At 40.1% G+C, this 25,825-nt stretch overlaps 2 protein-coding genes across 3 annotated transcripts in view; both read left to right on the forward strand.

Moving 5' to 3' along the window:
- Nucleotides 1-14,306, forward strand: part of LOC124140587 — a 30,698-nt gene extending 16,392 nt beyond the window's left edge. The window contains exons 8-15 of the mRNA XM_046508236.2: nucleotides 3,069-3,122; nucleotides 4,412-4,498; nucleotides 6,596-6,778; nucleotides 6,860-6,943; nucleotides 8,240-8,306; nucleotides 8,996-9,180; nucleotides 13,068-13,094; nucleotides 13,941-14,306. Of these exons, the coding sequence (XP_046364192.2) occupies nucleotides 3,069-3,122; nucleotides 4,412-4,498; nucleotides 6,596-6,778; nucleotides 6,860-6,943; nucleotides 8,240-8,306; nucleotides 8,996-9,180; nucleotides 13,068-13,094; nucleotides 13,941-14,233 (980 nt within the window). The 3' untranslated portion in view covers nucleotides 14,234-14,306. The remainder of the gene's footprint in view (nucleotides 1-3,068; nucleotides 3,123-4,411; nucleotides 4,499-6,595; nucleotides 6,779-6,859; nucleotides 6,944-8,239; nucleotides 8,307-8,995; nucleotides 9,181-13,067; nucleotides 13,095-13,940) is intronic.
- Nucleotides 14,307-21,891: 7,585 nt separating this feature from the next.
- LOC124140586 (CD82 antigen-like) overlaps nucleotides 21,892-25,825 on the forward strand; it is a 29,935-nt gene continuing 26,001 nt past the window's right edge. Inside the window, exon 1 of one of the 2 annotated variants that reach the window (XM_046508235.2) lies at nucleotides 21,892-21,975. The gene's annotated coding sequence lies outside the window, so the exon portion shown is untranslated. Of the gene's footprint in view, nucleotides 22,036-25,825 lie in introns of both variants that reach the window. The other variant, XM_046508234.2, reaches the window with a different exon arrangement.

Raw genomic sequence — 25,825 nt, forward strand, 5'->3', positions numbered from 1 at the left:
CATAACACATACACCAGCAGAAAGTAACATTAATTATGGTCTACAACTTAACCCAACTCGGTTAATGACTAGGAAAACTGACTCGTGTCTACAGTCTCCGTAGCACAGTTGTCACCTAGAAGGACTACAAATCAATAAGTTGCAGGTTCGTATCCCGCCGAAGTGTAAAAATCTATGCTTTCATAAATATGTTGTTGCAGTATGACTGGTAGTATTTCTTTCATACAGGAAGCTGACGATGAAAGTGTATCTGATTACGACAGACCCTTGAGTTAGCAGTTACCACCACTCATCCACAAGTTAATCCAAATTAAATTTATACTGCTAAAATTGCTTCCCAACCCAACCCCACCCAACCCAGCACACACACTAACACACACACACACACACTCACTCACTCACTCACTCACTCACTCACTCACACTTCTGTATCCCCATTAAATGCAATCCTAAACATGTCCAAATTTAGGGAGCAGTACCGTGTTTAAGTTTGTGTTTAGGATCTAAACACATTTTTACAGTGTACATACTATTAATTTCTAGTTGATCATATTCATCAAAATGCTTTTATTCATGACTATCAATAAATGAAACCCACGATGTCGTCGTTAGGAGTACCCTATACCTTACTGGTTCAGTAGGTATGGGCGACTTTGGTCAACGGAAGTTTGACGTTGGTCGAATAACAGAAGGGATTTTTCTTTTTTTTTAGTTTGTCACTAACGACAAATGAAATTTCATTTGTCACATTTGTTAGAATACATGTATCAATATCAAGTAGCCTCCAGCCATACATACCTGAGAGACACAAACAGCTGTATCAATCACATATAATCATACGGAACATCTTGTTAACGTTGGTCAACCAAACCTAAATTGGGTCATACCTTGCTAAGGCAGGTCGCTCAGGGGTTTGACACCGGACGCGAGCAGTGTATCGGCTAGGCACGCGGCAGGCAGACAAGCTGTAGGGATGACTGCACAGCTGAGTTCTTGGATGTCACATAAGAATCAAAGTATGGTCTACAAGTTGAAAAGAACAAGGCTATGGGGACAAATTAGATGATTTAAGTTTGTATTGGAACTTGGCAAAATATTTGATATAATTTGCATGCATTAGGGTTATTCTTATAAAGAACATGTTGGTAGGCACTATCAAATGTTTAGTTTGATATAAATGTAACAAACACACTGTAAAAATGTGTTTTGGTGTACAAGACATGCTAGATAGGCATAGGATTGTTAATAAATCTTAAACGGAGCAAAGCCTTACTACCCACAGTATTCCCCCAAATCAAACGTGTTTAGGACTTTTACGTTTTTATAATAAAAAGTGGGGAAGATATACTTAATAGTTTCATTCAAAACACGAGTGGCCCAGTCGTCAAGGCTGTTTTGCTGTGCAGAGTTGCGTCCCCTGAGGGCGCCAAAAATCTATGTTCGTGGGTTCGAATCCCGGTCCACGATTATGTTTCTAGGTTTGTCAGCACCATACCCGTGCTCGCCGGTTTCACCAGAGTGATAAACATCTGAGACCTGCATCACTTTCATCCCACACGCCGTGATAGAACTGGAATACTGTTCAAAGCGGCGTTAAAAAAACCTCACTCACTCGTATAGATACAGGCCAAGCGTATGTCTGTTTACAGAGTGAGTGAGTGAGTGAGTTGGGTTTATAACGCCGTTTTTAACAGTACACGGCGTGTCAGCCAGAAGTTATGCAGGTCTCGGACGTTTACCACTTCGGTGAAACCCATGAGCGCGGTTACGGTGCTGACAAACCTAGAAACATAATCGGGCCGAACCGGGATTCGAACCCACAATCATAGGTTTCTGGTGTGCCCAAGGGACGCAACCCTGCACAGCGAATCGCGGCGCCTTAGACGACTGGGCCACCCGTGCCCCCCTGTATGCAGAGAAGAACCCAGCCTCTATTCTACCATTTTAGGTAGGTTTATCTTATATTGGTGAAAACAGCAGTGTTATGAAGCGATTCTCTGGCAAATGGTGAGTGTCTACTATGGTAAAACAATCTATCTTGTCGAATCAAACTAGAGCCCGACCGGGCGAAGTGGCGCGGTAATACTAGCAGTGACAATCAGGGCAGTTGTTGAACAGGCTGAGAGGTTATTACCCGGATATCAGACGGGTAAACATTCCTGTCAGTGTTGAATCACTTGGTTTTTTTTGGAAATGTCCTATTGATTGATGGTGTGTAGGCATTATCGCCTAAGACGATGAACGGGTTGATTTGAATTTAATACGACGACCTTGCCCTCTGAACCAACGGTTTAACTCGAAGGACAAGGAAACGATTGCAGCAGTAAATATTTATTCGCTTGACAAAGAATGACTGTGTGACAAAATGACATGGTTCTGTTTGGTTGTATCATGCCTAAATACACAGAACAACTCAATTTGATTTTTGCGGCTGTTTTGTCAATTATTTATAAAAATTGGAATATGCATTTTTTTATTAGTATACAATTTAATTACAATGTTATACTATACGAGCACTGTTGGAATAATGCAATTGTTCTCATATTCACATCTAAAAAACTACCAATATACAGCTTGTCTCGTATTAAACTGTTAGGAGTTGTCTTTTGTATATATTATATATCTGTACATAAAATTTGACATTTAAGTCTACAGATAAGCGTGGGTGGTTTAATAATATTCTCAAACCGAGTTTCAGATGAGCCGTCAACCATTATTTGGAACTAACATATTGTACTAAATAATTTATTTTCGGTAGATATTAGATGGAAGTAACTTGAACTTGATTGTGTCTAAGCTGTCTTAGCGTTGATACACACTGGGTAAACGTACGTCAGTGATGGTTTAATATTTTAGGAACTTCACTTATTTTCATCCAAAATGTCCCAACTTTTTCTTTTCATAAATGGTTTTGATAAGGAAGAATTTCCTGTCGAAAGTTTATGTGCTCATGAAAATTTCCTAACGCCTCTCGCAAAAGCATTGTCGGTGTAAAGGTATACAAGACATGTATATTTTGACGAACGGTTGCATAATGACGGACTTGAAATGTCATTGTCATGTTTCAGTATCTAGGTCATCCAAGGACCCTGCGATGGTTCCAGCAAAACCAAGAAACTACGGTAAGTCAGAGAAACCATGAGAATCTGTTGATTCCGGATTCAAGTGATTTCTGCCTCTTAAACACTGTTATGGTTGATATATAGTTTCTCTATAACTTTGCGTAATGACCTACAGTTGCATCCTTTGTACAGCACAAAGCACGTTCAGAATCCATTGCCTTTAAATCTATGGCTCAGTATAAACTACAACAATAATAGTGTGACGTCATCATAATGGTATAATAATATAAAACAGGTTTGATATTAGATATCACCAACAAAGCCAAAGACCTACGGTAAGTAAAAACGTTAGGTATTACATGTACATTATCAGAAAAAGCAAGGACCTACGGTAAGTCAAAACATTAGGTATTACATGTACATTACCAACAAAGCCAAGGACCTACGGTAAGTCAAAACATTAGGTATTACATGTACATTACCAACAAAGCCAAGGACCTACGGTAAGTCAAAACATTAGGTATTACATGTACATTACCAACAAAGCCAAGGACCTACGGTAAGTCAAAACATTAGGTATTACATGTACATTACCAACAAAGCCAAGGACCTACGGTAAGTCAAAACATTAGTATTACATGTACATTATCAGAAAAAGCAAGGACCTACGGTAAGTCAAAACATAAGGCATTACATGTATTTTGTCAGAAAAAGGAAGGTCCTACGGTAAGTCAAACATTAATGAAGTACTTTGGTCAACAATGTTGAATGTCAGTAAGGTCCAATGAAGCACCCCAGTATCTGTGGATGGATGGAGTGGTCAGTTTTAGGGAAAAATATCTACTTTCTGAAAAGACGCTATCTAAAGACCATTTTCAAAACTCTACACCTATGACAATGACGTTAATCAGTGTGCCGCATCTATGGAAGCAAGCGAGCATCACTTAAAGGGGTTATATTTGGCTATTTGCCTATTTGCTTCTAAACGTTTAACACGATGTTATTTTGTCAACGCAAAAAGGAAGTAATCTGTTAGTGGAATCGCGCTGAAACAAACTGTTGTCCTACATTTTGACTCGGACATTGATATCTCACCTAGAGCGTAATTGTCGTTGCATAGTGTTGTATTGTCTGTACTAGTCTGGATTCATTGGAGGCATCACCACCATGTACACAGTGCTCTTCATCACTTGTAAAAAACATACTCAGTCACTCACTCACTGTTCATCACTGGGTGGTGGGAGAGGGGCAACATGGCTATCAACCTTGAAGCCCATTTCAGGTGTTTATTGCTGGAATAGTGCTAAACGCGGCTTAAAGCCATACTCACTCATTCATTCACCTTTCAGCCAATCACAACCTGGTGATGACCACATCCTGGGAGAAGTGGGGCGTGTGCAACGTGTGTGGTCGTGTCGGGAAGAAGAAGAGACTAGGTTGGTGGCAGCGCTTCACGCACCTGATTTCAGTACGCTGGAACCCTAGACAGTTCACTAACCTGTCATGCTGGTCCAGTCGTTGACATAACCGAGTAATCCAGACATACACCAGCCATATTCACATACGTCTCTTCTGTCAGCTAAACACGCTACTCCAACCTCCCTTGTCAACTACAACTCATGCATCCTTAGTTTTAAAATTACTGACTGACACTGAGTTACCCTTTCATCATATCTTCCTACTTCCTACCTGCACAAGTAGCTTTGATATTTGGTAATTTAATATTTGTTTCTTTGTTTGTTGTTTAACGCCGCACTCAGCAATATTCCAGCTATATGACGGCGGTCTGTAAATAATCGAGTCTGGAGCAGACAATTCAGTGAATGACATCATGAGCATCGATCCAAACAATTGGGATCAATGACATGCATCAACCAAGTCAGCGAGCCTGACCACCCGATCCCGTTAGTCGCCTCTTACGACAAGCATAGTCACCTTTTACGGCAAGCATGGGTTGCTGAAGACCTATTCTACCCCGGATCTTCACGGATCTGGTAATCTAATAACTGGAAAGTATTGTGCCAGTGGTTTACAATAGCCTTAACTGCATCTGGAACGTTTTGCGACACCCTGGTAATCTAACAACAGGGTGTCGCAAAACGTTCCAGATGCAGTTAAGGCTATCAAGGCAGTAACTTCACGGCGCAATACTTTCCAGATCTACAGTATACTACTCAAAAGAAGTTAAAGAACACCCGATTCTTAATTAAACTGTAGTTAATGCGGTATCATGCTATGGCAGTTTAACTATAGTAATTATGTTCTTTAACTTATTTTGAGTAGTATATCATTTTATTAAACAGTCGCTAAATAATGCCGATGTTAAAACTTAACTCACTCACTAAATGTAAACAAATGTAAAATCAGCCGTGGAACAGATAACCATTATCCCAACCTCCTAACAGACAAGATAACTTTGATCCAGAGGATCAACACGGCGCGAAGAACTCTTGTAGCATACCTACCTACTGATGCAAGTATCTGTACTGTCATGGAGCGCACGTGTGTATCCCAGAAGGTGGAAACATATTGTAATTTGCATGTGGTACCTTTAGAATCAGGAATGAGAACATGACACATTTGAGTTTAAATACATATGTAATATAAAAATAGAAAACAAACATATCTTTACATAAAATTGGTAATTTGTTTTCATAGCAAAGACTTCCTGAAACATGTTATTGTTTAAAGGAACAAGAGGTACTGAGTTGACACAATCATAGTGGTATACATGATAAATGTTTGAACTGAAAGGAATGGCATAAAACCATCTGTTGCATTGTCTAGAATTGAACGAACAGTTATGGCAGTGATACAATGGCTGGACGGAATGGCATAAAAATATTTTGTATGTCTACACTGGTAAAGTATTCAATAATTTTTCATAATTAATATTTTTAAAGTAATAGTTACATCGTGGTAATATTATTTTATAATTAACTAGATGAATGGAGACACGAAGTGGGTGCGTAGTTTTTAAATAACCATGAATCATACTTACCTCCCTGTTAATGAGCGACCTGTGTGTTTACTCCAGTAGGCTGACACGTCAACTATTCACGCTGTACAAAGGTGATCATACCTTCCACAAAACAGGGTCAACGTTTGCCGCCTGTCCCCGTGGCAGAGACTGAGAATGTGTTTTGTGTTCTGCAATCTGCAGTTAAAAATGTTTTAAAAAATATTTTCATAATGATTTATGCATTTCGTATGTACACATATCATTACACAGGTGTGAGACAAAGATATGGCATTAAAAAAAACACACACAAAAACTGTTCACATCTATCTAACAATTACTCATATCATATATTTTGTTTCCAATTGATCATTGTGCTCGAATAACACAAACATGTTTCGTCTAATATTTTACATCTAGGAATGTTTTAAAAAATATTTAAAAATTATTTATGTATTTCGTATTTACACATATCATTATACATGTGCGAGATAAAGATTTAAAAAAAAAATGTTTGTTTACATCTTTTAGACTATGATGTTGAATTCTAAAATGACACTAACCTGTTTTACAGGTATTTGCTACATCAAGAAGATCGATCAACAGAGGAAGTGCAAGCCGTGGTATATCAACGCCGTAATGACGTCATATCCTGTCGGTGTTCCGTGTCGATCATCACTGTTTCACGGACATCAGGCAATCAAACCGAGGCCAGATGAAATCGAAGCTGAGTTCTGCGAAGTACCCTGCGTTGCAGGTACTTACTTACTTACCTACTTACCATTAACAGAAGACTAAATCTATTTCAACTATGGTGTAATCAAGCGTTCTTTTTCAGGCTTGATGGGGTTGAATAACACAAACAAGGGTGCAATTTCTCCCGATGGAATCAAAACAACACTCTCCTTTGGAAAAGGCAAAGGTAATCCTGTAATAGATATATTGTCAAATTCGAAATAATAGTATGCACCTAGTTTGGGTTGCAAATAAGGACATTACCCAAGCCTGCCCTAGACTAGTGCTAATTGTGAAAATACCTGCCACAATGAGTTTCATTTTGTAAAACTACATGCTTAAGTTTTAGGCTGCCTGTCCGCAGATAAAAACACGATTGCCACTTTGCACAATATAAACAACTAAAATGAAAACAAATACGTGATCAATCAACCCCTCATGAGTTAAATCCAACACAGTCATAGTGGCTTATGTGATATATCTAGAATTAGGGAGAAAAGAAGTGGTCCAATAAGAGCTTCACAGGCCTTGGGACTGCAGGACAAATGGCTGTATCTGGGCCAATGACACACGAAATAGTCAGACACTTTAAATGTGTCAAATACTAGATAATAGATATGATATTGCCTGATAGTGTAAGTCGATTGAACATGTTTTTTAAGAGTTCTGGAAAAGAAAGAAGTTCGTTAGTAACCATCTTCTCGGGGCAAGAGAGTTAACCGACTTAAAAAGTCCAGTTTTCACCCTTGCCGAACTAGGCTGTAATTACTGGGCTCGACTGTAGCGCCACCAGTGGCTATTACCAGTTAGGTCCCCTATGGACCAATGAGATTCCACCTCTCTATCACTGCGTTTGCTTCACACAAAATGGTGGCGCCAAATAAGGACGATCTGATCGATAATCAAGATCTATATTGTGATAAAACGGGTCTTACATCGCGAAATGCATCAAATCACGTGAGCACCTTGATTAAAAACATGAAAAGATTTGGAAAATATCTGCTGACAACGAGTTGGCGGTGCACATGCTTTGCAAATCCTGCAATCGACCAAAATCTGCATGACAGTTTACGAACCGGATTTCGATTTCGGTGCGCGATTTTGATTGGACTATGCATAGACTCGTTAGTCCAGCCAAAATGTAACTCCATAATACCAGCCTAGTTCGGCAAATCTGGAAACTGGACTTTTATAGTAAGTTAAATCACTTGCCTCGGGAAGATGGTTAGTAACATACCTTCGTGGGGATTCTGGGTTAGAACTGGTCCCGGGCAACCCATGTTTGCCGTAAGAGGCGACCAAATGGATCGGGTGGTCAAGCTTGGTGACTTGGTTCATTGAGTGTCATCGTACCCGACAGCGTGGATCGTTGCTCACAATATCAATCCAACCTACCATCCTAGCCACATACATATTGGTATATTAGTTGCTATCAATGCCAGATTGACGAATAGTTATCACGGATACTGCTCTCTGTTTGAAGCCAAGGTGAAGAAGTGGCGGGCAATGACGAAGGACGAAGGCTCTTCAGTGAACCTAACTTGTCATGAGTGAGTGGTACCCAGAACGTTCCTACTTCTCAATCTTATTCTCAACCATGATGAATCGATGACAGGCAAATATAGCTTTTGTAGATATATAGATTATACTGCTAATTATGTCACATATGGTTGAAATCCACACGACTAGTTGTGGAATGCTTACACAGATGTTGGACAAAATAGGCTGTGGTTAAAGTTATCTGAGACTGGGGGCCAGTGGTAATTAATGCCAATGTGTCAGGTTTCTTTAAACGATCTAACCCTTGGACTTGGTAACGCCATACCTCAACAGAAACTAACGACACTCGAAGTGCTTTGCTCGCTTCTTTTAAACAATTATAACGTCACAGTAGTGTTCTTGTTCATTCTGAGGCAGTAATTCACTAGACATTGTGAACGTTAAAATGTTTGTGGTTGGATTGATTGCGTGCCATCATACACTGACGGCGTCATTTGTCACAACCCGCCACTTTCCGTAACATGCTTTCGGCTTGTTCCGGAATGACACGAGTTGGTCACCAATACGACGGCGGGGAACCATGCTCATACTATCAATCACTGGTTTGTCTGGTCCAAAGTCGAGTATTTACAGGTCGCCGTCATGTTGTTCGTGTATTGGAGTGCGGCGTTAAATAGATAACAAGAGATCCATTCCCTCCCTCACCGACTGTAACGGGGAATAACATTAATGTCTGCAGCGTTCCCGTGGATACCCCGGTGGTGTGGCTGAACAACTCCCGAGTTATTGACGTCAACAGCACTGATGACAGAGTCCTGTTCCACGCCGACAACGTTCTACAGATCTCCCCCATCGCTCTGCACGACACCGCTACGTACCACTGTTTGGCTGGTGGAAAGGTCAAGGCTAAGATCAAGTTGACAGGTCAGCAACGCGCACGTGAAACTGGATATTAAGTGAACTTATTTTATTCCGCAATATATAAAACCAGTGTGTACAGAACACACTTAGCAAAGTCCACAAGCAAAGTGATCACTGGTTCCTGTATATTGTATAGCTGAGTTCATGCGATCATGTTCCATTTTCGCTCACCTGACCTGAAAGTCAAGTGAGATTATGTCATGGCCTGGTTGTCCAGTGTCTGTAGATACCTTCTCCTCAGACACCACGAAACCAGTAAACCACTTCACACGCGTGTTTCCACCAATGATGACTTGACCAAGGAATCGAATCCGCGACTATCCAGACTATCTCAAAGATCTTATATCTCTGTACACTCTAGAGCGTGCTCTCCGATCCTCTGGTGGAACTCTACTGTATCAGCCTCTGTCTACTTCTGCTATGTCTGACCGTGCCTTCTCCTTTTGCAGTCCACAGTTATGGAACGCTTTGCCTTTGAATCTGAGAAACTCTGCTTCTAAGGAAACATTTAAGTCTCTCCTCAAAACCCACTTCTTCACCTCAGCTTTTCAATAGATCTCCTAATTGTTGGCATATGTACATAGATATTACTTTTTAACCTTGTCACAGCGCCAGTGAGCAAATGTCGATGGATATTAGGCGCTTTACAAATCAATTATTATTATTATATGTATATAAACACCTGTTAATTGCCATTGCTCAAACTGTTGTGAATTTCTCTGTAAGTGTAGTAAGCAGTGGGGCTCCAGATGTATGTTTCGGGTTTTTTTTTAACTTTGGACCCTGATTTGAGCTGGCTGCTCTCTTCCAATGAGCTCCGGGCTCTGCAAACAGAGTTTCTTCAGAATACACTTAAGCTGAAACCTGAAACTTCACATGCTTTTCACTCCTGGGCCCACTTGCACAAAGTGATCTTAGCGCTAAGATGATCTTAAGTCCCATACTTTAACATAGGCTTACAATAGTCTTAGCGCTAAGATCGTTTTGTGCAAGTGGGCCCTGATGATGATACCTAAGTTTGTTCAAGAGGTCCGAATCCGATTTTCAATATGGCCAATCCACGCATTCTGTTGTCGTTTGGGAGAAAGACGGATGCGAGGTAGGCGGATTAATTGAAAGCTTTAAGTTTAGAGACTTAAGATGCAATCTCGCTCGGAGAGCGATTAGTATCATTTACATAACAATATTTGTTAATTCCGAACCAAGGAGGAGAAATGCCGATTGTTTCAAAGTGAAAATGCACACAGAATGTATGTATATATAATAACCCACTTATATATTTGCCCCGCATTGGGATTCCTGGTTAGAATTGGTCCCCAGCGTAAGGTCGTAAGTTGCTACAAAAAGGATCGGGTGGAAAGGCTATCTGACTTGATGCATGTCATCGAATCCCAATCTTCATAGATGCTAAAGGTGTCAATCATTGGATTGTCTGGTTCTGACTCAATTATTTACAGACCGTCGCCATATAGCTGGAATATTGCTGAGTGAGGGGTTAAACAACAAACAAAATGTAACATATATCACGTTCAATTCAAGAAGTTTCAACTAGGGCTAAAGGACAGACCAATTATCTTCCAAGCAAAAGGATTTTGTTTCACTGGGGAAAAAACCCAATGAACTGCCACATGTTATAACAGAACGATAACCTGAATGTCAGCAGTTATGAAATATGAAAAACATGAAGAGTAATGTCGCTTATCAGGACTTGGTGAATATTTCTCATTATCTATCCATAGAAGCTGGTATGTAATTATATAGAATAATGACGAAATCAGCCACTTGAGGCAGTGCGAGAATTATGTGTGCTATTACATGCGGTACAAGTGAAGCGGGACTTTGATGATGAGGTCGTGGCTGGACGCCCTACTTCGTGAAATGTCAGAACTAATGGCATGTGCTGTACTGTGAAGTGCTGAGAAATACAAAGTCCAGCCCAACAAATGTATGCAAAGCATCGCCGCTGTCGAATCGTAGAATATAACAATTATAATCTAAAAGTTCAACTTTGGAAAACTTGCAATATGGCTGCGTTTACTGGTGTGTGTGTGTTGTTTTGCGCCGCACATGACACGTGCCTGTAAATGATCAAGTCTTGGCCGCTGTCGAACCGTAGAATATAACAATATTAATCTAAAAGTTCAACTTGGGAAAACTTGCAATATGGCTGCGTTTACTGGTGTGTGTGTGTGTGTGTGTGTGTTGTTTTACGCCGCACATAACACGTGCCTGTAAATGATCAAGTCTTGGCCGCTGTCGAATCGTAGAATGTAACAAAAATAATCTAAAAGTTCAACTTTGGAAAACTTGCAATATGGCTGCGTTTACTGGTGTGTGTGTGTTGTTTTGCGCCGCACATGACACGTGCCTGTAAATGATCAAGTCTTGGCCGCTGTCGAACCGTAGAATATAACAATATTAATCTAAAAGTTCAACTTGGGAAAACTTGCAATATGGCTGCGTTTACTGGTGTGTGTGTGTGTGTGTGTGTTGTTTTACGCCGCACATAACACGTGCCTGTAAATGATCAAGTCTTGGCCGCTGTCGAATCGTAGAATGTAACAAAAATAATCTAAAAGTTCAACTTTGGAAAACTTGCAATATGGCTGCGTTTACTGGTGTGTGTGTGTTGTTTTGCGCCGCACATGACACGTGCCTGTAAATGATCAAGTCTTGGGCCAGACAAACCGTGCTGGTAATTTCCAATGACCAGGATTGAATGAAAAAAATTCAAGGAATTGCCTAATGGTGAAATCGTTGATCTCATAGGGGCATACACACAAAACACTTGCGTCAATTGAGTAAAATAAGAAGGGGTCTATTAGCTTTGGAAACATGACAAACTTGAGGCTTTTTAATTTATACTGCCTGTGTATCTCGTAACATTGGCCAAGCGTCTATATGAATACACGAACATCACCTACAAGCCATGCATCGTGACATGGGGAATCCTTCTGATCACTCGATCTTCTCCGGTGTATATGGGCTTCTTGTGACGTCACTCATGAGGGTATCGGTACAGTGTGTGCCCTTGGTGTCACTGTACTGGTGGCGTGAAGTGGAATGGTGATGACTCTGCCACAAACAACATTCACTCAAGGACATAAATAATCATGATCATAAATTATAATAGTGAGTGAGTGAGCTGGGTTTAACACCGCTTTTAACAGTATTCCAGTTATACCACGGCGTGTCAGCCTAATGTGGGAGGAAAGCCCGAAGTGATGACGGTCTCAGACATTTACCACTTCGGTAAAACCTACGAGCACGGCATGGTGCTGGCAAACCTAGAAACATAATCGGGGCGAACCGGGATTCGAACCCACTTTCATAGGTTTCTGGCGTGCCCAAGGGGCGCAACTCTGCTCAGCGAATCGCGGCGCCTTAGATGACTGGGTCACCCGTGCCCCCAATCACATTATGAAACACAATCAGCAGAATGAAGGCTTTGACGTCCGAATCCAGTGATGTACTACATCTGCATTTCACGGAATTGTCAAAACCTTCTGTAATAGGCCAGTTCAATTGTATACAATCTCAATAACCATGGGGGGGGGGGGGGGGGGGGGGGCGCGCTGGCGTCTAAGGCAGAAACCTATGATTGTAGGTTCGAATCCCGGTTCGCCCTGATTATGTTTCTAGGTTTGTCAGCACCATACCCGTGCTCGTGGGTTTCACCGAAGTGGTAAACGTCTGAGACCTGCATCACTTCGGGCTTTCCTCCCATATTAAGCTGACACACCGCGATATAACTGGAATACTGTTAAAGGCGGCGTTAAACCCAACTCATTCACTCACTCACTCACTCAATTACCATGTAAATGATACCATCAAAAGATATGAAGAGGCGAGATGAAGGCGTCACTAATCTCAAGTGTTTTATCTTTCAGTGGTCCCCCGTGTGCATCTTGATACAGGTACAGTATGCCGCTTTCTTCATCCGGCATCATTGCCCTTTTAACTGATCAGTTTCTGAAACCAGACTTACCTTGCACGAAACCCGATGGTTCGGATGTCCCGGAAGGATCAAAGACGTCACCTTGCATTTGACTTCATTTGAACCACAAAAACCTTCACGGTCTTTTCGCATCACATACGATGTGTTCGAACTTGCCGCAAGATATATACACGGTATAAGTTTCTCTTTTTAATTTCTTGAATTTCTGTATCATATGCCATCATGTGGACTGAGATTACGAGATTTTTTAAAATGTCAAATATTATCTTACCATGTCCTGTACACAGTTGCACGGCAGCGCTTTGCCTCGCTGTAGCCTGTGTAGGTTTACTACGAAGACAACTTGACTTATGACGTTCCTCGGTACTTAATGATTGTCGTTAGAGCCGGCCAAAGCTATGTATCAACTTGGCTGTGTGTCATCGTTCCCTGAAGGCGTTGGTCATACTATCAACCACTGGTTTTCCTTGTGAAGACTCGATTATTTCCAGCCGCAGTGATAAAGAATATTACTAGCAGCGTTGAAACAAAGAAAGAAACAAACAAACAATATATTATTACCGAAATCTTTTCATGAAACACCTTTTTGGATGTGTGTCATTGTTCCCAGAATGCGTTGGTCATACTATCAGCCACTGGCTTTACTGGTGAAGACTCGATTATTTTCAGCCGCAGTGACGTAGAAGATTACTGGCAGCGTAGAAACAAAGAAACAAACAAACGATATATGATTACCGAAAACCCGTCATAATACACTTTCTTGTGGATTCAGTCATTACATGACCCTGCGATGTGTTTGTTGTAGCCTCCTGGACGCACGCCCTGCTGACCTCGCTAACCTATCCCGCTGACCTGGTCTTGTTCCTGCTTCTGATGGTGATCAAGCACCGACATCGCCAGACAGGTCAACGCCTGACCAGGAAGCAACTTCGGGAAGTGGAATCTGCATCCAGTCGGGTCTCCAGTCGGGTCTCCAGTCGGGACCCCATCCTGGTCTTCGAGGCCGTCCCTACAGAGGACTCCAGCAGCAGCAATGGACACACTCCCAGCTCCTCAGGAAGTGGGACTTCTTCCTCAACATCATCTGGCAGTTCCTAGCAGATACGAATATGCTATATTGAAATGTTGTTTTCTCTATAGATGCCAAGGAGAATACACCCAAGTCACGAGACTTGATGAAATCATACACTCTTTCAGGCAACACTGATTAGATTTTGAAAGGAAAGGAAAGGGAAGCAAATACAGATCAGATGTAATTTTCCCACCCATTTCACATGTAAATTAATAAATATTTTGTAGAGCTAAGGAGTAATTCATTCCTACTTATCAATCTGAAAGTGACTAAAACCACATCATTATCAAGTTTATGTTTTTGCATGTTTAACTTTGGACTGCATCTCATATTATTGTAATATATAAATTTGGTTACAACTTCTCACACTGTCCCCAAGTTTACTATATGGTATTCCCGGTTTTGACATAAAAAAAACAATAACGTATAATAACAATTCACAAGAGAGAAAAAAGAACTTTTCACAGAAAAAAGGTTAATTGTTTTACAAACTCACGATAACTGGACTGTTGATAACTAAGGTATCACAGCTAATTGTACCCCCGACCTTTTAGGTCGGGGGTATATAGTTATACCAAGGTTCCATCAGTCCGTCCGGCCGAAAACTTTGTCCGCGCAATTTCTCTTAAACATTTAGTGGATTCATCTCAAACTTAGTACATATAATCTGTGTCATATGAAGGGGTGCAGTCAAAAAATTGTTTTTATTAATTTTCCATCTTTTTATGCATTTTTCAAACCCTAACCCTATCCTAGCTATTTAATTTGAAACTACTGACACACTAGGCGGGTCGGGGGTATTAGTGAGCCACGCTCACTTTTGCTCTTGTTTCTTTGAAAATATCGAATCACGGCAAATTAAAAGAGCCAGATACATCTAACGAAATAGGTATTCCCTTCCCGCTTCAAAGTAAATAGAGGGCCCTGTACTATTCCAACAAGGGCCACAGACATGTCATATAATATCCCCACGCCTTAATCTTTCTTTACCCTTTCATTCATTCAACAGTCACTTTAAGTCCAATGAAATATTCATGGGTCTTGACTTGTCAGGTTCAGTATCCTCTATACATTGCTTATGTTATCCTTAACTCTGCATTTGGTGTTGTCACCCAACTAGATGTATGCATTGAAAGAAAGAGTGTCTGTGTTCGGTTTAACAACCCCTTGGGCAGTATTCCAGTCATATCACTGGTGTATGCTTAATGTGGGAGGGAAGCCTGAAGTGATGCAGGTCTCAGACGTTTATCTCTTTGGTGAAATCAACGAGCACGAGTATGGTGCTGACAAGCCTAGAAGCATAATCGGGGCGAAACGTGATTCGAACCAACGAGCATAGGTTTCTGGCGTGCCTAGGGGACGCAACTCTGCACAGTGAATAGCGGCGTCTCAAGACAATTCACTCGTCACAATTCTTCTGAAAAGAAGAAAGCATCAATGCTTGCATGTGTATGGACACTTCTGACAACTTTCATAAAGAGTTCAAAAATGAGACTTTTTACTTGCGTTGTACAGAAATTGCTAGCCAAAAATGACCTGATCATACCTTGTTCTTTAATCTGGAGTAAATCAATGTGTTTGTATTTATACACTTGTGCATCTCCTGAATAATGTACCGCATCTGCGGAGTGTTCGATCTAATTTTCCGTGAACAGTATTTACGTAACAGTCCCGCGACAAATGACATGGCAGATGTTAAGCAGAACACCAGCAAACCATCGAATATACATTCTCGTACGAGACCCGTGAAGATTCCGGGGTAGAATAGGTCTTCAGCAACCCATGCTTGCCGTAAAAGGTGACTATGCTTGTCGTAAAAGGCGACTAACGGGATCGGGTGGTCAGGCTCGCTGACTTGGTTGATGCATGTCATTGATCCCAATTGCGTGGATCGATGCTCATGATATTAATCACTGGATTGTCTGGTCCAGACTCGATTATTTACAGACCGCCGTCATATAGCTGGAATATTGCTGAGTGCGGCGTTAAACAACAAACAAATCAACCAAAAGTGTTTTGTTTTTCTTTTGTTTCTCTGAAGAATGAACCAGGATACTCCAGGACATTGGCTGCACGTGATGGAAAGAAGTCATCGATATAAAACGGACACACACACAACTCAGTCCCACAGCGCCCATCCTCGTTTATCCAGTGGATCATATATCCATGATGTCGTGACATTATTAACGCATCTTGTAACAGAATGGAGATATAATTATCTGTGTAATCGGGGGAGTGGAGCACCAGAAAGATTTGAATAAACGTGTCAAGAACACTGTGTGAGAATGAACGCTGGTTGGGGGCATTCAGGTTGGGGGCATGGCAGACCCAAAGACTAGTGGTGTCGCGTGGTGTGTCATGATCATGTACCCAGATAACATGAAATTGCAGTGTCCAGAACAACACAACGCTGTGGTATGGATGAATTCGTGGTTTGTTTGTTGTTTAACGCCGCAATCAGCAATAGTCCAGCTATATGACAGCGGTCTGTAAATAATCGAATCTGGACAAGACAATCCAGTGATTGACATAATGAACATCGATCCACGTAATTGGGATACGCCGACATGCATCAACCAAATCAGCGAGCCTGACCACCCGATCCGGTTAGTCGCCTCTTAGGACAAGCATAGTCGCCTCTTAGGCAAGCATAGTCGTCTTCGTGGTTAAGAAAGTGCCAATTTGATGCATGTTTCCAAGTAAATGAAAAGTAGATTTCCGTAGATTTAAAATATAGACATAGGTCAGTACCGTGTATATAGCTCGCTGACTTTTGATACTAGCAAGCTTTCTGCTATTTCTGCTTTCCGAGGAAAACCAGAATGACCACCAGTAAAGTAGTGTATGGCGCAAGGGACTTGTAACACCAACCTATCGATTTACGAAATTTGTAAAAAAGGACAGTATATATCTTGCCATTATGTGCCTTTAAACCGATTAGTCTACTTTGGGCGTATGTACATTACACAGGGCGTGTATGTAGAAATGTGGTATGAATCATACCTAATCGTTCACTTTGCTTACCGTGTATGTATACAAATACATCGAAGAACATACTTGTTGTTTCAGATTGCGTCATTTAACGCGAATGTGTGGGCACATTTCAGTTGATTGTGAGTGATAACATTACTTGCATCGAGTAACCCCAAGCTTGTTAGACCCTACGCCACGGGGATCGATCTTGCAACACATGCACAGCTGATCAAACACTGGAGCATGTTGAGGTCTCTTGGGTCGATACGCAGAACAATGTACACGGACATTTTGTCAGTACTCGCACAAATACATGCAAGTGTATGCGTAAGCCGTTAAAGCTTTGATTTTGGGGGAACATGTATTAGTTTTCTGGGATATAATCTTAGTAATAAATATGTATATGTGTATAGAATGTGGTCATAAACATAAAGTACACATATATGTGTAAATATGGTAAAATAATTACGTTATCATATTAAATTAGGATACGTAGGCTGTGCCTCGAAAGTAACTCGTTCGCATTTATTGGATTGCTTCTTTGGATGTTTGTTGTTTAACGCCCTACTCAGCAATATTCCAGCTGTATGACAGCGGTCTGTACATAGTCGAGTCTGGGACAGACTATCCATTGATCGACATCATGAGCCTCGATCCACGCAATTGGGATAAGATGACATGCATCAACCAAGTCAGGGCCCGTTTGCAATGAGCATGGTATGGCATGCTCAGCGTCTGCAATTGTTCCAGTGCCGTAGCCAGCTGCCCCCCCCTGGATTTTTTTTTTATAGAAAACAGTTTTATTTGAATCATGAAAATACAAGTTGGGGACAAGTGATACTTGTACAAATATTTGCTGTTGTGTAAACTTGACACAGTCCATAAAACAGATTTCATTGTCAATCTTTAGTACTTGCTTTTACAATGCTCAAGTTTGTGACTTTGTCCAAAGACGTATATATACGTCTTTGCTTTGTCTTACTGCAGTATACCTACCTGAAATGTTACTTGTATTTTAGGGGAATTAATATCTGTCCTAAGTGGCTCATCCAATGAACGTACTTAATGTATATGACTATTTATGCCAGGCTTGAATTTGGGCGCTTCTACGTAGCATCAGTTTTCAGTATTACTTTTTGTTTTGTTTACGCTGTTTTCAAGTCGCTGGGTTCAAGTCACGTTCGCTGGGTTCAGATTTCAGAAGAATGAAATAGGTCGGCTACTTATAGGTGAATCATCTGCATAAAACGTGTCATGGTGTAAGGAGATAAGGTCGCGACCTCTAACCTTGAAATACTGTAGGAACAAACCACAGGAGCAGTTCAAGGTCGTCTGTGGCTGTATGAAGATGCGTTAACATTTAGTGTTTTCTAGTTATATATCGTCTTTGAAATGCAGGTTGTGGTGAAGGTAGTGCATACATGAGAAGGTATTAATGATGCGTATCCAAATAGGCTTCAAATGTAAAGGAGGCGCGTCTTTGATTAAGTATAGGCTCATGTACATATATTATTGCCTGTCAACCACATAACCTGCTAAGCTTTAGAAATTTCCGATGGACAAGCACATCATCTTAACATCTGACAAAAAGGAAGAATTAAATCTGATTGTCTTCCTTGAATTCAATGTTATTTTTGCATGGAGCGTTTTCAATGCGCTGAGCAAATGTTTAACTGCACAGTACATGCAATTTCGAGATATACCACGGCGGTTAGTACAGATAATCGCATCTGGGCATTACAAACCAGTGGTTGATATAATGAACAACGTCCCACTCCGTCGGGGTATTCAAAGACACGCAATCCCCCTATAACCTATATAGTCACCGAGCCTGACATCCCTTTCCATTAAGTCGCCTCTTACGACAAATCTTAGAGTGCTGTGGACCTACACTCTAACCCGGTGCCTACCAGTTTCTCCTCGTGAAAATGAACTGAAGATTGTTTTTACTTTTGTAATTGATAATTTATTACTAAAACCCTGATACAACTGTCACGTGTCAAGAAAAAACCGTCTAATCTAAAAAAAAAACGGAAGTGTTCAAGAACAGGTAACTAAAGACAGTAGCTGCATGTTGTAAACAGCGACTGCAGTTAACTATTTATAACGAACACGCTTATCACAAACTGACGAATATAAGGAACGTTTTTTTTTGTCCAGGCCATTTGCTGTATAATGAGCTACTGTTAATACAAACTAACATTTGTGGTACCTTTGAGTTAGTTATAACCGTAGTTTACTGTATATGGTATAAAGAATGCAGAATGGCGGTAAATGTACACAAACTCTGAATGGGTGAGTTTGTATTACCTAAGTCAGCAATATTCGATGTACAGGGAATCTCTAGGTAAATAGGATGAACAACGATCCACTTCGTCAAGGTAGCAGGTCAGCCACGTGATCACACAATATTACAATGTCATCATTATTTAGGAAAAAACATGTGGCACTGGGGACCTATATTCTACCCGGGACAGCACCTATGTGGCCTAAAACATTCCGGATTCAGTTTCGAACCGTGAAAATCCAGGGTAGAATACGTCTTCAGCAACCCATGCTTGTCTTAAAAGGCGACTAACGGGATTGGGTGGTCAGGCTCACCGAATTGGTTGATGCATGTTATCGTATCCCAAATGCGAGGATCGATGCTCATGATGCCAATCCCTGGATTGTCTGGTCAGGACTCGACTATTTACAGATAGCCGTCATATAGCTGGAATATTTTAAAGTGTGGCGTTAAACAGACAAATAAAATTTGTCTTGACCCTCCGAAAGAACATCTCTTCATATAACCAACACCTGAATCTCTTCGAGTTCTGCGCCTCTCCGACACTGTGATCTGCATTCAAAACAGATGGGTAACTGCATGATAATATTCATATAGCTATATAACGCACATTCGTGAGTAAAATAAGGATCCCCCTGATGACTACGGAGGTCTCGGGTCAACTGGAATTCAGTGTGAATCCAGTCATTCCGAAACAACTGTTTGTATGTTTGTTGAACCCGAAGGCCTTTCATTTCTTATAAGTTGTCTTAAAAAAGAAATTGCCCGAAAATTCAATGTACGAGTCGGGGAAATAAAATTACCAACTTCAAGATTAGTACTCAACTAATGAATGAAAAACAAACATAGCAAGATACAGAAAAATAATTGTTTTGTTTGATTTTTGTTAGAATATTGATTTTTATACCATGTTTACAACAAATAACAGATTGTTAAAAAATTCATGTTACTTTTGTTCATTTCGTCTAATTGTAAAACAGTAGGACATACTCTTTTTGGTCAAAAGTCATTTTAATTTATTTTCTAATTTCAGTTGTTTTTATGGTCCGTCTCGGAACCAACTAAAACAATATACATATGTATGAGGCCTTATAGATGCATAATATATACATCTAGCAGTTAACGACTTGCCTAATCACACAGAGATGGCGCCCGTGTTTCACAGGGGGCACTATTTACTACGTCTCGATCTTGAATGGAAATAGACACATACCGTGAAACATAATCACTCGAAATCACAAGAGGATGGGAGTTCGTATAACGACAGCAATCTGAAGCTCTGGTGAAAACAAAACCACAACCTTGGATTCGTGTGGCGTAACAGGTGCTCACATCGGCAGTCCTTACACATGTTCCTATGTGCTTTTGTAATACCATTAATCATGTGTGTATAATCCTATATGTGAGATGCAGCGGTAGAAACTAACATTTTTGGTCCAGTAGTCCTTATATGATAATATATAGCAAAACCCTTAAAAATGGCAAATATCTACTAGTCCTTATGATACTTTAACTATTGGGCAGTTTGGCAAGTACTACAGGACTAGTGCCAATTTCTAACTCTGGAGATGAATGTCAGATCTAAACATTACACATTTGGAGACTCGTCATTTTTAGGGGGACTGCTTCACCTTTATAGGAATGTTATCCCAGGTGCAAAGATATTCCTCGGCGAAGGAAATTCTTCACCATGTTTACCTTGGTCTAGACAAGTTGATGCAAATTAGATAAAAATTACGGGTCATAAATGTCAAAGATAGGGAATAATCCGCGCTAAGTTTACATCATATAGTCACTGTACTATAAACATTTATCAGATAACGTGTTACAATTCTTTTTACATCAATAATATTAATGTCTTTCTTGTATCAGAGGCAAGCGATCCTATTTCAAATTAGGCACCTATATGTTTGTCATCAAATGAATTCTAATAGTGTAAGGTTATATTTATAAATAGCCCCGCGAAAAGGGCAAACGCTTAAGCTATGTGGAATTATGTTAAATCCCCTTTCGCTTAAGAAAAATGACACTTTTTTCTTTGATGAGCGAAGAGAAAAAAATATTCAAACACCTTGTAACAGGAATGTATTAATTTGCTCAGTGTAGTCTAACAATACGTATACTCCCTTAAACAACGGATTAGCCTGTAGAACAACCTGCCCTTCCCTGCTACGCGCTTCTCTGTTGACAACAAGTGCCTGACAGTTCTCGCCTGTTTGCGAACGAAAGTGGAAACAGTTTCCCAAACAACTATTTCTATTCGCCAGACAATATAACTATTATTCTGAGGAGCATGTTATTACCAACATATCGAAATAATAAGTGTATATGTGGGCATCTCTTATTTTAAAATTAGTTCCGGGAAAAGTAACAATTCGGGTAATATTACTTGAAATGAACTTGTGGAATGTTAAAATGTTCTCCACCAAGCAGTCTCCGAATTGATTACTGAATCGTCCACTGGAGGTCGCTGTAGCGAAGACGCCGTTTTCATTTATCTATCTACAGGTGTGGTGTTGTGATTTTACTAATTTGGGGAAAGTAAGAAGCTTGTCGGCTTGACGTAAGGTATGGCTGTGTAATAGATGTATCGAAGAAGCTGTTTGCGTAATTTGCAGAGCAGCTACTCGGATGAGTTCCGTGCAAACTTGTTGCTTGGGGACGGCGTCCTTGCAGACAGGCAGTACATTAGCAACATTGAAAAGCTGACAGTTAGCCTGTCTATATACCAGATACTGATTGTGTTATGTGTCAGTCATGTAATCAATGGTATGTTTTTGACAAGTTATACTTTATGTGAAGGGCCTTGATTAATCAAATGTACATGTCAGTGTCTATAGTGCTAGTTGTAGAGAAATGCCATGAATACAAGGGTTGTATCGGTTTGTATACAATTGGCATTCGGTATGAGATCGTTGATATTCACCATTATGTGTTTGAGCATATTGATAGCATCATGCCATTGTCACTGTAATTTCATGTGTTTTTGATATTTTGTATTATTAGAATGTTATGGTAATATCTATGTGTGATTACATTATAATTTAAACGGGTATGCCTCTGAAAAATTACAGAGCCTGATTGTGTACTTTTTTTTCCATTAATTTGCAAAAGATATTATGGTATTTCACCTTGTCATCTGTTTATTTTGACACCCTTTCTGCCAGGTCTGATTCAAATATATCGTTGTCATTGTCAGTCAACATTATCTTCATCCTGATAATGATCAACTTACGAATTATGGTCGTGTGTGTTCATTCATAATCATATTATTTAATGTTAACACTAAGCATTAAATCCTTTAATACATTGTAATGAACATATTGTGGCTATTGATGATACCAAAAATAATTTTTTATGTACACCTTCATTCAGCCCTCTAAGTCGCAACCATTTCGGTTGCCAATACGACTTAAATCTATGATTGGCAGCCTAAATCTACTGTTGGCAACTTGGCTTCCTAAACATATACATGTACAATACAGGTGATATTAATTATTTCTGGTATGAATAATGTTGACTTGCGTAATATTGCACATGTACTTGTTCTGGGGAATTTTGTACCCTGTGGAAATTCCATCTCCATCAATTTAAGCCTTACAAAAAATATCTTATGATTCAGGTTACCCAACTGACCCGATCAAATGCTTCCGATCCTAATGTTTTTTCACCATTAATTAACTTTATTGACATTTGCTCTGACATTTTCGCAATTGCCAGTTTCATGATTGCAATGACATAACCGCACTTATTGTCTGTGTCAGTGAACAGTTTGATGGCTCCATGCATTGGTGCGAGGATTCAGTTACGCTAAACATGCTAAATGATCATGCTGTTTGCAGTGCATTGAGTTTGCAAACTTCTGACATACGTACACCATTTTGCATTACTTGACAACATCCTGTACTTTTCCATCTTTGCACAGCAAAAACACAATTGTTCCACAGAAAGTTGTGAATGAAAACGACAATGACAGTTACGTTTGAATTAATAATAGTGATGGTGGACAGAATTCCAAGCCGATTGATGCAAATGAAAACAGCAAGAAACCGTCCACCCAAGTGACAGTCAAAAGAAAATTTAAGAAAAAGTAACAGCTAACAAAGTATGCGTGGCTGAAATATGATTCCTGAACTAATGCTATGACTTGCACATATTGTTCTACACAACCTGCATATGCTGGCAAGACAAACTTCAAAGTTTGTAGATTTACTTGCCTATACTCATTTACTATTAATACATTATATAAATGACAAAAAGGAAAGAAGAGAAATAGAGAATCATATGTACATTAACGTAAACAATTGCTCACTCAAACCTTGTCATGAACTTCAGGAAGGTCCATTGACATTTCCTTGTGGACTGGCACTTTTACTAGTTTACCAGGATGTGCATTGCAACTCTGTAGCAAATTATTTTTGCACACTAATGAATTTATTTTTTTCTGACAAAGTAACATGATACGTATTGGATCACACAGTTGGTGTATTGTCCCATCCCCTATTAACCATTAGGCTACCTCAGTGTCCCCACTGCCCATACTTAATCAGAAGGCAATGAAGATGATTCATAGTCACTGCTCTGTTAAGTGACAATGAACGTATGAAATCTATGGTTTTGATAGTAATGAAAATTTTGAAGTCAAATACTTTTAAATGCACCTCAAAATGACTGTGGTTTGAAACTTGTTGACTATGACCATGATGACTTATTTTTAAGTTTATAACAGCAGTGTTAGAAGTTGAGGGTGGGGTGGGGGTGTCCTGCGATCCTTAAGGATCCCTGTCTTAGCATTTCAGTATAGGGACAGCACTGAATCTTACTGTATAACCATGATCACTTCATTAGTTATCATGGTTCTGCCATTGACCTGGATCCCATGACTTTATTCTTAATTTCACACCTTGCAACCATGGTAGTATTAACTAGGACTGGGACGGGTAACTCGGGTACTTGGGTCGGGTTGGTACTGAGTAGGACCTGGGTACCCACAAGACTACCCGGACCCATAGTTAGTCACGGGATATATTGTTTAATGACAAAACATATCTATGTTATCTTATGTTTAAACTATAAGTCACTAATTTCCGCAGTTCTTTCTGACTACTACACCCATACATTCTGACTTTTGTATTTTTGGATAAAAATAAAACTTCAGTCAACTTCAGTGTATACACCAGATCAAGTGCAATGATAAAGTGCTCCTGTCACTGGGTTGACTTTATATGTAATCTGCAACTTTTGTTGTAACTTTGTCATATTCACTTTGACAATGATACAATACACTGAATAATTCCGGATGTTAATGGTAATATATATGTCATGACGTTGTTTGTCAGTCAGGAGTGACAATCATGGACAATGCTTCACTCCTCAGGAATGTCTACTATGTCTAATTAGGCTACAGTTCATACTCAGCTGTCTGTGATAAAGGGGGTAATTCTGTGTTTGTGTTAACAGTAAACACTGTCCCAGCTTTTGATCGAGTTTACGTTTAGTACTGCCTTGAACGAGTTGTGTAACATGCATGAATACAGAATGTCATCCTTGATCATGCTTAAGGTATCCTACTCACTAATGCTAAGACACTAGCCAATATGATCAAGCTGTGGCCATCACGTTAGTATTGATGTGGTGTTTGAAAACTTGCCTGCGAACGTGGAAAAGGCAGCCAGCTGTGAAGTGTACTCTTACGAATGTCTGACAGAAGTTGATTGCCTGGTCATAGATTTTAGTTAAAACACATCAAGGATGATTTTAAACTTTGTCTTGAACATGTTGAGCAGTTTTCTAAACAACTTTTTTTTATGATTTAACTGTATATCATGTCAACATGGTCAATATGGTGTTGTTTTTTTTGTTTTTTTTTGGGGGGGGGTACAATGTTATAAAGCAGAGTTAGTGATGATATTATTAATGGTCATATCTCTCACAGTTGTGTCATCATGGTCCTTGTACAGAAACCTAAGTGAGTGAGTGAGTTGGGTGTAACGCCACTTAGAACAGTATTCCAGTTGTATCACTGCTTGTCAGCTTAATGTGGGAGGAAAGCCTGAGTGACGCAGGTCTTGGACGTTTACCACTTCGGTGAAACCCATGAGCAAGGGTATAGTGCTGACAGATCTAGAAACATAATCGGGGCAAACTGGGAATCGAACCCACAATCATAGGTTTCTGGTGTGCCCAAGGGACGCACCTCTGCACAGCGAATCGTGGCGCCTTAGACAACTGGGCCACCTGTGCCCCCACAGAAACCTAAGCCTCTGCTAACATGGTTATGTTAGGAATTTTCATATATACTTCAAAACTAGTTAACTTGTTCAGGTATGAATAATTCACAGTTTGATTACCAGGTAAC

The sequence above is a fragment of the Haliotis rufescens genome, unplaced genomic scaffold (assembly GCF_023055435.1).
Source record: "Haliotis rufescens isolate VD_foot unplaced genomic scaffold, xgHalRufe1.0.p SCAF_6, whole genome shotgun sequence".
NCBI lineage: Eukaryota > Metazoa > Mollusca > Gastropoda > Lepetellida > Haliotidae > Haliotis > Haliotis rufescens.